We start from the raw sequence: 18,932 nt of genomic DNA on the forward strand, positions 1-18,932 counted from the left end.
AAGCCTGTACAATATTGCATCATATGTCTAATCTTGCAGGCACTCAAAATGTGTGACACAGGATGTTCCTTACAGTATATCATATATATTCAGTCGCAGCTAAATTTCTGGTAGCAATAAATGCGTTTAATGGAAGCACGTGTACGTAAGTGCATGTTTTGTGTGTTCAATACTACATTTCAAAATGCATTTCTGCTTACTTCTCTCATTTTCATTATGTGACAGAAAATTGAGCAAATGAAACTGAAATAATACAGATTGTACTGAACCAAAGGACTACTTTTCTATCTCATTTTTTTTTTCCATTTCACTAAAATTGCTTAATTTTCTGCAATTATGCCCCGCTGGCTTTTCTCAAACTTTTTCCTTCTCCTGTCTGTTTTCCTCAGTGTGTCTTTGCTGTCCTAGCCTCTTTCTCACTTCAGCAAAAATCTGCTCTGCTTGCTGACCCAAGTCTTGTTTGGCCGCACTTATCAAAAGCACTCTATTTAACAGCTCATATTGTGTGGATGTAATGTAAGCTCTGTTTTTTTTTTTTTTTGTCCTGAAGTAACCTTGTTACAGAAATGAGTCCAGTGATTGTCAACTGCTGCATCTGCACTGCATTAATCACAGAAATAACAACTCTTTCTTGTCATAACTGTGACCTTAATAGTGAGAAATATATTATACAGTATATGTATATGAAAAAATGCACATTGATTTATAGAGCTTGTGGTGTACTCTTGGTTCGCACTCATACCTGTGACTCTGAGTTTCTCAGTACCGATGCTGATCTCCTCTTCATCTGCAGAGAACAAAACTGTCTCTCCATCTGCACTCCTCACCTCAAACCTCTGACACTGAGCCTCCACCATCTCTGAACCTGAGTAAACAGGAGAGACAGAGAGAGAGCAGCAGGGGGTTAAAATCCAAACACAACACAAATATAAAGTGTACCATTTGTTTGATATTTCTATCTAAAGCTCCTTACACAAAGGGTCTGTAATTTCCCAGTCCCCCCTAGCAACTTGGCTTGGCTAATATTACTGCATTATCAGAGGAGATATTGGGAGGTTTTTACTTTCCTATAATCTATTAGTACTCTAGTATGGTCCAAATATCATATAATCAACAGGAGCATGCGAAATAAGAAATTTCGTCTGTAGTGTCATGTTCCACTTAGACTGGTTAATAATAGAACAAGCAAAGCCCCAACATTTCTTGGTGGATCTACCTCCTACTGAAGAAAGTAATTTGGAAAATGTAGTCAATGTTCTCTCGATTAGTGAGGCAGGGATGGTCTGTGGAAGCGATGTTGATCAACTTTGTAAATGTTTTTTTTTTATGTTTTGGGTAAAACAACCCTTTAAAACTGCTTTCTGCAAGTTCATTTTATATTAACTAATAGTACTTGGAAAAGCCAATATAAAATAAACAAAAAGCATTGGAAAACCTTGGAGGTGAACTATTAAATTATATTCTCCTTTCTGCTTTTTGCCTTCAAGACAAAACAAAAATATCCTTTGAAGAGGCATACAGAGTTTGCCGAAGCAAGTAAAGAATATGTCAAAGACATTATTTTGAACTTGGCACAGTTTCTACATCACATGAAGGTACTTATTCTGAAAGCATATTGAGAAGGTTACGTTTTGGTTGCCAGTAGAAATTCCCTTGTAACACCAGCAATCATATTTTCATTTCATTCATTGTGAGCAATGTGAAGAATTCATGTTATAAGAACCAAAAAACAGACATAGGAAACAATGTGGGCGGAAAGTGAAAAGGATATCACTGTCATCATAGTAAAGGTGCTTCGAGCTTGTCTATTCTCCATACAGAAAAATCACTCATCTTTTTTTAGTCAAACCAAATTGTCAAGAAATGTCCTCTTCAGAGTATTTACGTGCAGGAAGAGCATCTTACTGTGGCCAACCCATTAATGCTCAGATGGTTTATATTCACAGGGAAAGGAGTGCTTTTTGGAGACAAGCAGGAAACGCTGCATTAGTGCCACAAAGTGATAACAGAACGGAGGATGGACTGGAATAGATTTTTTTTTTCATCCTATTTAAGAATTTGCCTCTATCTCTCTGTGACATGTCTTGGGACCAAAAACATCCGATAGCAGAAAACTACACAAATCTAATCCCTATCTGCCTGCCTGACTCCAGTAATGTGCTGCATGCAACTTCCGCTTTGCCATAGAAAGAGAACTCAGAGTACTGTGGGAATTACACTTCCTAAAAGGTACTTTTTCTCTGTAACTATAATACTAGATCTATATCCCCTATCCTCAGTGTCCATTTGGAGTTTGGCCAGTGTTTGGCTACATCCTCAGTATGGAACTTTCTTTCATGTAGTCTGCAATAGATAATCAAAAATGCTTATTTGGAATAATGGAAATTGGTTACTACAAAGGGGAAGGGAGTATTCCAAAAGCAGCTGGCAGTAACTGTAAGCTTTTTGTACAGCAAAACTACAGCAACATTGCCATCCCATTGCAGAATACTTTGCCAGAGGCAAAATACTGACATTGATCCAAAAGTCAGCAAACCTCAGTAGATTTGCTGCTGGTGGTCTGTCAAGTGGAGGTTGGCAGGAAAGTCTGGAAAGTTAAATAAATCTACTGACCGAGTTGCCAAATTAAGCGCCGTGGCTGTGATGGCAGTTTGCCTGTTGTTCATCCATGTTACTTTCATTTTGTGATTTAGACAGTGATGTACCACTTCTCCAAACCTGCTGAGGCAAAAGAAAGGTCTATCTGTCTCCCACTCATCCCCTCCCCTCCCCTCCCTTCAGTGTCAGGGTTCCCAGGCTATCACGAATGCCAGTTAGAAACCCAGGGTACCCTGTCCAACCCCATCAAAATTTATTAGCAGCCATCTCCCTTGGAAAAAGCTACCTCTTTTCCTCTGACTTTACCTTTATCATATCAGTTCCTCCCTCCTTATGCCTTTTTCACCAACTGTGAGAAAAACCAATTGAGATTTTTGTGCATTACTGTCGTTCTATGTAGTGTGCGTGCGCAAGATAGTTGGCAGCAGGATGGAGAGAAACCAGTGAAAGAGAAGAAGATGAGACTTTCAGTTTGAGAAGACGAGATGAAGGAGAAGTGAAGCTAGTTTGAATTGGAAATATGCTGTGCTGGTTGCTGTGTCAGACATTTCGTTAGTTTTCTCGGGCTGTTCAGCTTTTGGACCATAACAGTTCATAGTGCAGCTCTCCAGAAGAGCAGCAGGTCAGCATATTTTCAAAGATTTGTGTCTTTAATTCACAGAAAATTATATTGTCCTCTCAGCAGGGCGCAAGAGATTCTGAAAAAGAAGGAAATGGGAGGCAATGACAGTAAGATCTTGGACGTGCTTCATGAAGTCTGAGGGAAAACAGAGGAAAACCGCATGTATTCTGAGTATGTGAACCCTGCGGAATGACTTAGTTTTCTATGAATTGGATCAAATCTGTTCTTCTCGACATCATTGCCTCAGCTCCAACATATTCTTCAGAAGCCTGGTGGGTGCACCGCCCTTGATTTTATTCCTCAGCATCTCAATTGGGTTAAGATCTGGGCTCTGCCTGGGCCACTCCAAAAGGATTTTCCTTTTGAAGCCATTCTGTCGCAGATTTACTTCTATCAGACAAACCGGATGGACTCACAAATCAAAACTCACTGCAGTGAAAAGCTGAGGGGTCCCATACACAGGCAGGCAATCTGATGGAGGCAGACTTGGCAGAGCAAAGAAACTGGTCAAAAACAAGCAGCGGTCCGACTACACGAGGGACTGGAAAGACACAGGAAGGCTGGGGAGCACAATGTGTGCAGACACAGGTGAAACACATTAGGCCAATTCTGGCAGAAAACTATACAGGACGTCGAGTCAGAAGTTGTTAGTTTAAGAAGATTGTTTCACGCTCAAAGAATAGTTGTCACTTCTGACATTTTTTTCTAAACGCCTGTTAAAATCACCAACAAAGAAAAGTATAAAGCCTGAAACATGTGGAATGTCAAGGCTCTGCAGCAGACCTAATACTACTGTCACTGGGGACAATCTACACTTTTGGTTGTCAGCTGCATGAGGGGTATTTTGTCCCGGAAAAACTGCTGCATGTGATCTACATCTTATTAGCAACCCACAGGTAGTAGCTAATGTAAATGTTGTGTAAATTAAGTGTTTTTGGTCAATTAATCTGCTGATAAAAATGCCACTGTAGCTCCGCTGTCACCAGGAACAACGGGAGTTCTTGTTAGGCAGACATTAACTGATGCACTGATTTAAATAATCACCCCCTGACAGGAGCTTCTCTGCTGTCGCGAGTGCCTCCCTCAGCAGGATCTAAACGTCTTAATAAAACTTTCAGAATGTCCCATTAATGAAGTGATGCTCTAGAGGACGGCAATGTCGAAAAAAGAAAATATCATGTTTGAACTGCTTACGATTTTGATCGATATGACTTTGAGCCTGCAGAGTCAGTGATTTGTCCTGTCAATTTCACAAGCCATTAAGAGTCATTTAATGTAAGTGCTTTATTTAAATATTGGCTTGATTAACACTTTCACAAATATTCCATTTGATTTGAGATAGTGTATAGATGCTCAGCTGACCTCTTCTGATTCAGTCACAATTTACTTGCTCAATTCATTTGTTAAGGAGTCCAGTGAGTGACAGAGACACCAGCCTGTTACAGCGGTCTTTGGCAGTGACAAAGCAAAAAGGGCATTTGTTACTAAAAAAAAAAAGTCATAGTTGCTTCCTTACAGTACAAATTGTTGGGGTTGTAAAACCTGGGTTATAGCATAAACAACCCCGGTTTTACGAGTGAAGAAAGTTTTTACTCATGCTAGCAAGCTGTCATCAGCAGTGCTGCTGAATAAAATTTTATTTATAAACTTCTACCACCACCCAAGTCACGTCTTGGCCTGAACAGACAGGTGATAGGTTCTTGCGCTATGACGCACCTGAGCCCGCACCCGTGTCTATATTACTCCCCGAGTACCTGCTGTTGTCATCCACAGTATTCAGCCTGCCCCTTGAGGAGCGCCAGCAAGGCTGAAATAATAAGAACTCTCATTCTTCACACATAAAACCTGGGTTGTAGCACAACCCAAACATTTTACTTCATTTCAAACTCGAGTTCTTACTCATGCTACAATGCATACCACCACCCTTGCTGGCCAAGAAAAGGACACCGCCATGTGCATCCTTTCTGACCCAAGGAGAAATAAGTACAATAAGTTATCCCTTATATAGACTATGACGGTATGATACAAAGCCAAAATGTATCATTGTCTGGCTGTGGACAAAACAACATGCGCAAAGAACGCATTGGCCACATCGAGACTATAATATCTCACGAGTTGACCATGAAGCAGCCGCACACATGTCCTCCACAGACACCCCACGCAAAAGCGCCCACAAAGTAGAAACACCCTGGGTAGAATGAACCCTCAGGCCCCCCGGAGGGTCCTTCCCTACATAGGAATAGGCTACAGTTGTGGCTTCCACTATCAAACGAGACGCTCTCTGGATAGCGCCCTAACTGGAGCCTGGGACCCATCACAAAGAAATAGTTGGTCAGGACAGCGCGCGCACAGCGCTGTCCTCTCGAATTACGCAGGGAGTATATGGACCGGGCACAGTCTATGCAAGCCCTCTTCTTCCGCTGATGCAAAGGGAGGGGGGCAGAATGCTAATAGATCCACAACCCTAGATCTAAAACTAGCCTCAACATTCTTCGGCTGGTAAGCGGGATTAGGCAAAAGCGTAACCCGTCGCTCATGTGGCGAAAAGGTCATGCATGATTGCTGTACTGACAAGACAATCAAATCACTGACTCTCTTCGTTGTAGACAGGGCAAATTATAATGCAGTCTTCAGGGATAAGTACTTCAACTCGACTGTGCCGACAGGCTCAAATGGGGGTCCCAAGATCCCTTCCAACACTGTCACCAAATCCCACCTGGGAAAAACACATCTTACAGGCAGATGCAAACGGCGAGCGCCTTTCATGAACCAAGACACTAAAGAGTGGTGCTCCACTGATCTTAAATTGATGTCAACATGGCAGGCAGAAATTGCCACCAAGTAAGCCTTTAAGGAGGAACGGGGACAAGCCTTTGTCTAGCAAGCTCTGAAGGTAACACAAAACAACCCTTATACCGCAGTAAATCGGGTCCTCCCTACGCGCAGCACACCAGGACGTAAAGACTTGCCATTTATACGCATACAGAGAGCGGATGGATGAACGTCTGGCACTCTGTATGATCTCAACAACTGCTAAAGTCAACCCCTCACGTAGCAGGCACTCCCATTCAGGAACCAAGCCACCAGCTTCCCCTTGGTGGTGGAAAATTTCTCCTCCTGCCTAAGTCAGAAGGTCCATGCGCCTTAGAATCGTCCATGGAGCCCCCTGCGCCATAGCACATGGTGAACCACATCTGTGACGGCCAATCCGGTGCCACTAGGATGGGTTGCAACCTGGATTCCCTCACTTTGTCCAGAACCTGCTGGATCAGCGGAATGGGAGGAAACGCATACAGCCTTTCCCTTGGCCACTGGTGCGCCAGAGCATCATGGTGTAACGGTGGATCATCGTGGATGGATGGAGAACCACAGCGGGCAGTGAGTTGCGAGCCGCGATGTGAACAGATCTGCGCACGCCCGGCCGAACTGATTCCAAATTTCCTTCATCACCTGCGGTTGCAGACTCCACTCTGCATGATGAGGATTGCCTCCCGATAGGAGATCCACTCCCCAATTCAGCTGGTCCTGAATGTGAGCCGCTGACAGGGAAAGTAAGTGTTTGTGCGCCCACAGGTGCCGCTGACCTGGTTCAGGGCTGAGGAACGGACTCCGCCCTATCGTATCAGCACAGCGTATCAGTGCTGTATCAGCACATGACAACCCAGTATCCGGTCCACAAAACACGCAAGAGCTCAGCGGACTGCTTCCAACTCTAGCATGTTTATGTGGCACTCCTCCTGTGTTCCCCACGGCCCATTTACCGCACCCAACAGGGACACGTCTTTATGACAATCCTGAGAGCCACTGGGCCCAGCTGTGTGCCGGCTGAGAGCAAGAGCGGGTCCTTCCAGGCTGTTAGGCTCCGACGGCACTGCTGCATAAGCACGAGCCTGCGGTGACGGTCCTTTACTGGGTTTATGTGTTGACTGATAAACCATCTCCAGAGAGGCCACACACGCAGCAGGCCGAGTGGGACCACTGCTGATGCTGCAGCCATGAGACCGAGCATCATCATACACTGATGCACTGAGACCGCGGCACAGAGTTCGAACCGTCCTTTGATTGCGCACACACTCGCATGGACAAGGACTTCAACTCCAGATCTAAAAAGGTCGTCACCTTTCTGGGCACTACAAAGCTTTTCTTCCAGTTTATTATTATGAAGAAGAAGAAATGGCAGAAATTGAGGGAAACTTAAGAGGTCTTTCACACCTGCTTGGTTCAGTTAAATCAAACTCAATTGGACTCAAAAAAGGACTGTAGAACTGACCAGAATGAAATCAATGTATACTGTGTAACCTTCATGTAAGCATATGATTTGACAGTCAAAATCAGCTAAAACTGCAGTATTTGTTCTTTGGCAGGTTTTAGATTATTAAATAGACTGAGAAACCCCACAGTAAGTCCCCCTTCTCCTTCCCGGACATTGCTGATGTCTGTTTTTCATTCTTTATCTACCTGTCATTAATCATAACTTATGGCTGATTTGCACCCTAATAGCATTACTAATGCTGAAAAATAATGCTGTTCTCCTGAGTTCAAAGTGTCAGCAGGGACATAAATATACACATTAGAAGCATTTATGTGGTGCATAGTCTGCTCTCAGTCAGCAGAGTTGTGGGTTATAATGGGGTACTGATGATGAAGGACAGGACATCAGCTCACTCACAGACTGACCTTCCTGGCAGTCTTTAGTACTTCACATTACTCTATTTGTGAGGCATCAGTGCCTGCCTGCCACATCGACTGCACACCTGGGGTACGTATTCATTAATCCATTTATGTTCTATCGCTTATCTGTTTCCGGGTCACAGGGGGTGCTGGAGCCAATCCCAGCTCACACTTGGCGAGGGCGGGGTACACCCTGGACAGTCCCAGTCCATCACAGGGCCAACACACAGAGACAGACAGAGACCAACAACCACTCACACTCACACTCGGACCAACGGACAATTTACAGTTACCAGTTAACCCAAACATGATGTCTTTGGATGGTGAGAGGAAACCCACACAGAAAGGCCCCAGGCCCCGGAACCGAACCCACAACCTTCTATTTGTGGGGCAACGGTGCTAATCAGTGCTGCCCCCTGGGGTAGGTAACTGTGTAGCATCTCACTGACATTTCCAACTCGGTCAACTCGCTGTTCCCCACTCTTGCCTGCCCATTGATGGTCAAGTATTGCATTTTAATTGCTCATTACTTCATCAGAACTCTCAGCTAACTCTATTTCAGTAAGAAAGGTTCTTCTCTTGATCTTGCAGATTAATTTCCATCAGTAACCAAATTATCAAACTTTACATGTCCCTCAATTGAATTCTGAGATTGCCCATTTGTATTCAGTAATTAATGAATACAGGACATTAAAATGGCACCCATTTAACTTTTTTTACTACTGCACATTAAAGCATTGAGGCCATAACAAATTTATATGGGTTTGGTATCCGAGATTTTTAATTCAAAGCTTTAAATGTTACACTAAAAGGATATGACACTGCAAAAGGAGCGGACAGGATCAAAGCAGACTGAGGCTGAGACAAATAAACATTGCATGAATGGTTGATTTTCTCAAACACGTTAAGATGAATTTTTAATTAAAACCATCTTCAGTCTACTCTGTGATTATAACCCCCCTCTCACCTTCCGTTCTATTTCACTATCCTTCCCGCTCACTCATGATCTTAAGAGGTCACTGGAGTGAGTGTTGAAGAAAAAGTGAACCACATTTTATCTAAAGTAAATCACTCTGTCAAAATTTTGGCGATATGTTGAAAGTAGCATTAAGGCTTTTAAAGGTACATGTGAGGTTGTATAGCTCAGTCTTTATTGTCCTTGTGCTGGCTAAATGTGTTTATAGCTGTTTTTAAGATTTCTATTGCTGATTTTAATGCTTGGCTGGATTTGGACATTGACTAAATTGCTTTTCACCTTTTAAGAATCTGAGTAAGAGGTAGGTAGTAGGAGGTTGGGACCATTCAACAGCTAGGCAGTCTAGACAAAAGGTTTAGAGGGACCTCAGGCATCTGCAAAATCTACCTTGTAAAACAGGAATACATGATTTCAGTGAATGGGTTTGTCCCATAATAAATGGTCAATAACGTGTACCAAAGAAACTGTCTAGCCTGCACTGTTAATTGCAAGCAAGTGATGTGAGTGGTTAATACAACCAACATATGGACCTAACGTTCACATGCTTCACGTACAGGAAGTGTGCATCCTCTGGGCAAGATGTAAACATTGCAAACATTGTTGAGAAATCATTAATTCATTCATCTTCTACCGCTTATCCGTTTACAGGTCATCAGGGTTGCAAAGAAAAGCCGGGAACCTTCTAATTGTGGGGCAACAGTACCAACCACTATGCCACTTTGCTGCAGGACAATAGTGACAGTGCTGAATACATTTTATATGTCCATGGATTACTATTCCCAATGTCCAGCTATTTTCACTGCAGTTACATTCCCAAAAGTAAAATGAAGAGGATTCCGGGTGTTTTTTTTTTGTTGTTTGTTTGTTTTTTTCCTTTATTAGTTAGTTTGTTTGCTTTTTTAAGTAATCTGTGCACACAAGTGTGTGTGGTGTGTGTGTTTGTGACTTTTGAGAGTGGGATGGCAAAATGTGTTAACAGTTAGACAGTATCCAGCAGTATGAGTTAGTGTGCCCGCACGTTGACTATATCACATAAACACACATAAAGCGAGAGTGGGAGATATATTATAAGTTGGAAGTGCTGTCTTTGATGCACAGTTACAAAATGTTTCCTGACACTGTATCCACCAAACCAAACGCTGGCTTCAGGCAGTAACAACTCGGTGTTTGTCTCCTTGAAAAGAAACATCTTAAAAAGCGTTTTGCCAATTTGGTCAGACATAACACAACCAGCAATCACTCCATGAAATTGTATTGGCTTTAGGCCTCCAATTTTGTTAAGTGATCAACAACCATTGCATACAAAAACACTTGTCGAACTCGCTTTCTCAGGAGCAGAGAAGAAATACTAATGCAGCTACTGTGATGAACAGGGGTAGAGTGATTGACAGCAAAGGTGATGTGTTGGTCAGTGGCATGGATACAGTAGGAATATGTCCTTTTGTTTTATATCTACAGTTTAACTGCAGAAACAGTCCCAGTACAACAACACAAAATATTTATTTTTGTGTCATGTAATTCATTTTGGCTTTGACTGGATTTTACTCTCTAAACTTCCTGATTAGTTATTCAAACATGGCACGGCTTATCAGTGGATTAAGATGAGCATTCTGTCGAGTGAGTCAGGCTGATATGCTTGTCAGTTCCCCTCCTGTCTGGAATGTCAAATTTAATGAATATTCAAAAGCCCAGTGGGTGCTTTTGTGTGTTCTGCGAGGAGGAAATGTTCCTGGAGGGGGAGTTGTGCAAACCACCTTATGCATTGCACAGCACATGTGGAAATATTTAATCAAATGTCCAGTAAAATGTTTGTCTTGTCCACTGAGCAAATACCTGGGTGGTTCGGTTTGGACCCTGAACCTTTAGGGTACGGGAGCAACTCTTTCTCAACAAGTTTTAACATTTGTATTAATTGTCCAAATGTGGGTATGTGAGTCAAGATATAAGATAAGATAAATTTGATGTGAAATATTAAGAACAGACCCTTTATTATTTTCTGTGTAACTACACCTAATCCATTGTCACACGTCACAACTTCATTTGGAATAAATGACCAGCAGAAGACACCAACCCCCCCCTCCCCCACACACACACACACACACACACACCTCATCTTATACCATCACAGTACAAGCAAACCACACAAACGGAAATGAATGCACACACACATATAAGTAAAAGCCCTGACACACTAATGTACTTACTTTATGACTGTCTTTCACGAATGCTGGTATTTATCAAGCTTCTCTTTCTTTGGGATTTTGTAGCCACATCAGCGATTACTTGAAGTGGCAGGATGCAGTTCTCTCTCTGTGTCTTTCTGGCATTTTTTGGCACTTTAGTCTTATCTGATTGAATGCTAGTGCTACTCAACCAAGTATAACATTATCTCAAACGAAGACATGCTCCTTTATGTGCATAACTCTGTCCATTGACGTAATTTTTATTTGAATTTCATTCATTTTCATGTCATTTTATCGTGAGAGTGTGATCGTTTATGAGATATATATCAAAAAGCGTCAATTCAAGTTTAGTTTGTAGAGTTGTTGTCCTGCATTGCAGATTGGCTCCTATTACGCTACACTGTTATGTTTGTACGTGGGGACAGACAGAAACACGCGCACGCACACGCACACGCACACGCACACACACACACACACACAGTCCTTGCCTAAACCTGAGCCGCAGAACAAACTCCTCCTGCAGCAACATCGTAAACACTCAGTTATGGTTAATCTGAGGAGTCAACTCTTCTCAATTATTTGAAAGCTGTTGAAACTGAGTCACTGCATCTTTGTAAATGCAGCACAATACTTATCAAAGGGAGACAGAAAAAGAGAAAAGGGGAGAAGGCGCAAAAGAGAAAACTGCATTGTTTTCTTGTTTTTTGGGATGCTCTGAAAATAAACTGCATCCAACATGACCATGATGCAACAGCAGGAAACAAGAGGGTCACCACATCTTTTGAAGTGTTTCTACCAATCAAAGGCAGAGACAAGCTCCTGTGCCACAGCGCTCCTTCACTCTCTTCAAGGTGTTTCTCAGACACATTTAAGGAAACAGACAAAGATAAATGAGGAAAACGATAAGCAGGAGGAGGAGAGAGAAACACTGGGGAGAGGAAGAAACTGCATTGCGGAGCACTTTTATACCCAACTTTTGAATTTGCTACAGGTGGGAGGGTAAGATTCATGCACCAAGGGACACAAATTATTTATTTAGAGTTGATTACAGTCATTAATATTGTAAGGGAGGAGAGAAAGAGACAGAGGGAGAGAAAAATGAATGTCGTTTGTCACCTACATTAATCACCCTGATCTCTGGAGTCAGGGCTGTGTATAGAAGGAAGATGAAATGGTGGAAGTGCAGATGAGAAGACAGGCGGCTGCTATGCCACGCAGCTCTAAATATTTCCATGGATGAAAGCATGAACATATTCAAACAATGGCACGGTCAGTGCTAAGATCATTACCAAGATAATACAGGCCCACTTACTTAATGTACAAATGAATTCAATTTCAATTGAGTCATTGGCTTTTTCATTATTTTTAAGTAACTTGCATTGGCGTAAGTTGCATAAGTTAACATCATATCCTGATGACCAGAACAAGGACAACTCGTTTAAGTGTTTTGAGACATTTCTTTCCTAAGTTTGTCAAATAAGTGTTTTATTAAAAACAAGAAACAAAACAAAATCGGTTTAATTTGGAAAAAACCAACTCCTGCAAGTGAACTAAATCTTTGAGTGGTATTCTTACTAGAAGCAAAAGCACGATGCATCAAACACCGATCCTATCGGCTCAAAATAAAGGCTTAAATGTTGACACTGGAGCTGTTAAAGATATACTGCGCTGTTGACAATATGATATTTAACCCTAAACCAACAAAAAAACAAAGGCAGAGCCCCAGAGAATTTGTGGCAGCACATTATGATCGACGACGCGCATTCAGGAGACTCAGGTACAGACGATATGTGCTGCTGCATGTAGCTTAAGGTTTTGCAGTGTTCACCTTGAAACTGTGTCATATCAGGTTCAAGTCCATGAATAATTCACTCTTACCCTAAAGCAAGAAAATATATTTTTCTTGTGCTTGTAGGAGCACAGGTGTTGTGTTCACTGATGTGAATACTTTGCAAATACCATACTCCAGTTTGTTGAAGGTCTGAGCTCTGTAGTTCTCGTAGGAAACAAATGTAGCCTGTGTCAAAATGGATACATATGGCATGAGCTGCAGTTGTGCACTTGAAAGGCTGCCAGAAGAAACCAATGTTTTACAGTCCCACTAAACTAAAGGTAAAGCTAACCTGACTAAGATCCAGCCTCCTAATTTGGCCTCTGAAAGCTACATGCAAATCCCAGACCCTGTTCAACAAAAAGAAAATGTTTGTGTTTTTTTGTCTTTTTTTGGAGGGGGCTAAAGGTTGAAGAGCTTGTGACCTTGGGTGAGCCTGATCTTGAAGCCTTCCTAGTGACTTACATGCATCTGTGAGCATAATTACATCGATATCCTGAAGCAATGGCGAACACAAGCTGCAGGCGATAATAATCTTGCATTTAAATATGAGTTAGTGAGGCTTAACTGAGACATTTTATTAATTGACCTTTGACATTTTCAATAAAGTCTGACTTTCAACTCAAAAGCACCTGCTTTCAGGCAGTATGGTGGTCAAATTAAATACCTTTTAGCAGAAAATATGCAAGGTCTGACTTCATTTCATGAATGTTTCTTCTACTCCTGTATGCACTGCAACTTGCTTTACTGAGGTTTATGAAGAGAAACATATTCCACCATTTGAAACAACTGAAAGTCTACCTGAATAAAAGCATCATGCTGGTGTTTAAAATGAAAATGCAGCATGGGTAAAATGCCTGAGGGGATGTAGCTGTGTTAAAAATTGAATTCAGATCTACAGGGGTGCTTGCCCATGCTATCTTTTTAAACTTAAAATACACACATTATATATGTTTACTTTACAAACAAAACCAGAGTAATTGTTCTGACATTGTGGCAGATTTTTTAAGTTTTGATTTATTCCTAACTTTATTTCAAACAACAAACAAAAAAATATCAGCACATCCAACAAAGAATCATTTTGCTAACTTGCACTATTGTTGGCTGTAAACTTCAGAACAATACACTTTTATTCATTATAACCAGCACAGTTGTGCTGAATGTTGTTGTTGCTGAACAGTTTAAGGTGAATTCACAATTGAGAGATCTCTAATATACCCACACACCACTGGACCAAGTGTCATTTCATTGAATGATTGTCAATTTAAGTTTTCAATTTAAGAACAATTTTGGAAAAAAAAAGATGTGTGGCACAAAACCATAGTGGTTAGCGCTGTTGCCTCACAACAAGAAGGTCATGGGTTTGATTCCTGGCCTGGGGCCCTTCTGTGCAGAGTTTACATGCTCTCCCTGTGCCTGCGTGGGTTTCCTCCGGGTATTCCATTTTCCTCCCACCGTCTACAGTCATCATGTTTGGGTTAACTCAAAATTGTCCAAAGTTTTGAGTGTGAGTGTGAGCGTGAGCGGTTGGTGGTCTCTGTTTGTTGGCCCTGTGATAGACTGGTGACCTGTACACGGTGTGCCCCACCCTCGCTCACTGTGAGCTGGGATTGGCTCCAGCAGCCCCCATGACTTCTAAACAGATAAGCCGTTGAAGATGAATGAATGAAACAAAGAATTGTCATATCACAGCTTTTTTCTCAGTTACTGCCAAGATGCAGATTTTGTGCAGATGTAAAGTTGGCCATTGTGCTGTTCCTTGTAATAAATATTTCAAGCTCATAAACAGACATAAAATCATCCTTATTGCCCAAAGGCAGCAGAGCTCTTGTTTGACTTCCCCCACCCAGCAGCAATCTGCACATTTCTGATGTCCTGTTAACCACAAGAAGAAATTGTTGGTTATTATTCACACCTGCATAATTCCTTTTGATGTATAAACACTAAAACATTATGGTAGCTTTTGCAATGTTGTTAATCAACCCCCCCCCCCCAAAAAAAAAACAACTTGCCAGTGCCCATAATATGATACTGCTACAGATATTAATGTAATCCAGTACAACAACACTGCAAGCCATCATATTAAAAACAAAGCACAAAATTAAGTCACTGCCTTTAAGCCAAAGTCTGAAAAAAAAACAGACATAAGCTTTATTGCGATATTATTTAGAGTGAACCTATTACATTCATTTACAATATATAGTTAAATTAGTCTTTTATCATAATATATTTTAATGACAACAATATATGACAATTTATCTATCTATCTATCTATCTATCTATCTATCTTTTATTTATGTAATGTATGTATTTAATTACTTTTTTAATTACTTACCAATATCAGTCTCGTACAGCCAGGGGGAATATTTCTCCTCTGACAGCCAAGCAGGGTCAAAGCCCGACATGCGGTGGTGAGCAGACTTTTGCTGCAGGTCGCTGCTTGGACTCGGAGCAGGAGAGCTTCTCTGGCTGCTACTACCAGAGGAGCGACTAATGCTGCCATCATCGCCCTATGAGCGTTTAAAAAATGCTGATATTTTGCTTTGCTTTTCTTGTGACATTTTTCGACACTCGTTGGCGAGAGTCTGCTCACCTGTGTGCACGCATCGATGCGGAACTCTGCTGTGTGTGATCCATGACATTCACGTAAATAAAATAAACAACATATTACTATGTTGTTTCATAAACGCACAAGGTAGCTATAGACATGCTCTATAGGAAAATTAACTTTAAATGACATCTGTTGTGGTCTGGCGCTATTTAGAAAATTATATTATATTAAAGAATCTTGACCTTCTAGTGGGGTCGGGAGGTGCCATTGGGAGGGCCGGGCGCCCCCCCCCCCATATAATGGTAGGGGAAACACTGGAGAGTTTCTGAATATTACTAATGATAACGATTCATTACTAAGCTGCTGCATTAAAATTCTTATTTAAATAGTCTCCACCTTTTTATATTAAATAGCATCACAACTTCCAATGCTGTATAGTGCTCTCTTGCTTGAAATCATATCCCCCTGTCATGTATGGTGTCCGACCAGCAGTAAACAGAAGAAGTCAGCAGCTGAAAGGCAGAGAAGGTTGACTTCATACTGACCAAGAATCCTTAGCTTAGGGCAACGCACCCACACATAAGAACAACGGATGAAGACAATATTTACCATCTTGCAGCCAAAACAGTATACAGACAATTAGCTTTTGTGCAATTAAAGAGCAATCATAAGGATAAACGACAACTATATCAGTAAATTCATGCCTTTATTAAGTCCTTGATGGCCCCTTAAGTGTATTCCAGTTTGTTAATGCTCAGCTCTATGTATTTTTAATTGCCTCATTAAAGCCACAGATTTGATCATAGAGCAGCAGCATAAACTGAGGAAGATGTACTGTCTGGCCTTTGCTGATTGGATGATGGAATCAGACCATTTAGTATCTGTGTTCTCTCAGCCAGCCAAATCGAACCAAAGACCCCTCACCATGGCTGAAATGTGATCACTGCAGAATATGACTGTTATGTACATCATTTGTTTCTCAGAGGGGGATTTGCAAAGATGTAGATTCATAATTAGACGATGTGTAATGGAACAATTGAATTTTATGCAAGGCTTTGCATGTGCGCACTCTGCACACTAATCACCAAAAAAACTATTTTAGCCAACATCCAAATGTTTGACTGCTACAGGAATGCCATGTTTTTGAGCAATAATAAAAAAAAATAAAGAGTATGATGCAAATTTGTAAATTCATAAATTTTAACAGCCACAAACACACTACAGAATCTGACATGCTCTTTAAAAATACACCTGAATCTGTATGGCCTTTGCCTTTCAGTTCAGTTCTTTGCTCTGATCCACTTTTTAAGTATTTCAGCTTAACACAAGAGAAATTAGGTAAACAATTCCACCCAGATAAAAGGAAGCATAATTAGTGTGAGAAAGTAAAGATAATAAAGTGGGAAATGTACAAGCCAGAGTTAAGCAGGGCAGACAAATAAGATAAGTTAAACAGGACATTTATTGGTTTAATAAGAGTTATGGTCTGTGTCAGAATAAAAATAAGTGACGTGAAAGGTAAAACAACAGAGAAAGGAAGCGCAAGGGAACAAAAACTTGGGAGAAAGAAAGAGGGATGTGTGTTTTGAAAGATGAATGGGAAAGGGGCGAGATAATAATTGAGTAATTATTCTATAATAATTAAGTTATTTGTTTACCTTGGGAGGGATGTTTGTATATGTTTGGGTGAATGACCCTGCTACTGTCCCCAAAGCAGTCTGATAAAAACACCACACACACACACACACACACACACACACCTTGGGGAAATTAATACTATTATTTTTTTTTTTAAATCAGCACCACACATGATGATAAGTCAATAAAATAACCATGACATCAACACTCACACAGGGCTGCCTTGACTGTCAGCTTTGCCAAGAGACAGACACACAGTGACAGACAAGGAAGAGCAAATAAATAGTTCATGATTGACTCTGTGGAGGTTTAAGTTCACAGCTACTTACATTTTATAAACAAATACACATATTGTTATTGTTTGTTTCTTGAGTATAAATAAAAGCAGTAGATGTTGTGTACAAGCAACCCAAACACAGAAGGTTGCTGGTACAAATGCCTTCACTCTCACAGCTATAAGACGCATCTATACAGTTGATTAATATGATCAGTGTTTTGTTCTCTGCAGGTTATACAGGATAAATTGTAAATCCAACACATTTCTACTATATATATTTAATGCCACAGCGGTTGTTATATATATATATATTTTTTTTTTTTTTTCAGACGAGGGTTAAAGATGATGACTAATTTAGCGATTTGTCATTTTATAACGTTTCTGTTATTTTGTCTCATTATTTGACATTTTCAAGGAACAAAGTTGCCTACAATAATTCTGCTGCATGCTGTGTTTTTCTTTAGACAGCACTGCACTGCCTCTGATGCTGGGATATCATCACCGAGACGGTGGGTGAAAGGTTACGGCTTCGAAACTCATCATCTTTATGGTCAGCCATTGAGAAGACAAAGTTGACACATTCTCAGTCACGTTAACGAGCTGAAAGAAATGGAAAGGAAGGTGAGGAAGGATGGAGAGAACAGTGCCACCAATAAAACAGGGATGAGAGGCCCAAGGCCAATTCATGTACTCAGGCCCACTCTCAAAAGGTAGGCCCTTAGAAGGACTCAAGATAGAAGTGTATATGTGTGTGTGTGCGCGCGAGTGAGTGTTTCTATCTGTCTAATGAGATTTAATCTAGTACGGCGAGGTGTGAGCTCTCCTCAAACAACCAGAATAAAGATCAAAACACAAAAATATATTTTTCTGGAAAAACTACTGCTGTCCTTTTTGTGCCTTTGCTTTCTTATTGTTCATGCTCCACAGACAAGAGGGGTAGGGTTAGAGTGCATGGAGAGCTGGGGAATACTCGGAGAATCAAAGTACCACAGTGCTAAAAACTCAACAGTCAGCATTTGCTTCTTGATGCTGTTGTGTAAAAGAAATGTCAAGCACCCAACAAAAAAAGTCTGCTCAGAGAGCAATTATGGCCAATGTTCTCTGTGAGCTGATATTTTTGTGACCTAAATCTGATAAATATATTAATCAGTAAATCACACTGACCCCATAAAAAAAACTTTAAGACACTGTCTTGGCAGTCATCTCTTCATTCTGTCCACAGAGTCTGACTTTACCACATGAGCCCTTTTCTCTCTCCCTCCACTCCGTTTTTCTGCAGCCCAAATTAGTACCCATTTTACCAAGTGACATGTAATGAGGTGTCAGTACACCTGTGTCTTCATATTCTGTGTTAATGTAGTAATTCAAAGGTTTGTGGCCATTTCATCTTTCCATACCACTGACCATACATCCTGTACATCTTGTACAAACTGGAGGGAGCAGTTGCTTTGGTGAGTGTCAGTGATGAATACTAATAAGAAGTTTACTGAGGTGGAACTCTTCTGCTTCTGATGTGGCGAGCATCTGGTTCAAAGAAATGACCACCTTTCTGTCAGGATTCCTTAATTTGCCTTTGAGGAAAACT

At 41.1% G+C, this 18,932-nt stretch overlaps 1 protein-coding gene across 1 annotated transcript in view; it reads right to left on the reverse strand.

The window, feature by feature from the left end:
* The window catches only part of sgcz (sarcoglycan zeta), a 132,800-nt gene that overhangs the window by 35,151 nt on the left and 78,717 nt on the right, over positions 1 to 18,932 (reverse strand). The window contains exon 4 of the mRNA XM_029508208.1: positions 743 to 865. Within this exon, the coding sequence (XP_029364068.1) occupies positions 743 to 865 (123 nt within the window). The remainder of the gene's footprint in view (positions 1 to 742; positions 866 to 18,932) is intronic.

The sequence above is a fragment of the Echeneis naucrates genome, chromosome 1 (genome assembly GCF_900963305.1).
Source record: "Echeneis naucrates chromosome 1, fEcheNa1.1, whole genome shotgun sequence".
Classification (NCBI taxonomy): domain Eukaryota; kingdom Metazoa; phylum Chordata; class Actinopteri; order Carangiformes; family Echeneidae; genus Echeneis; species Echeneis naucrates.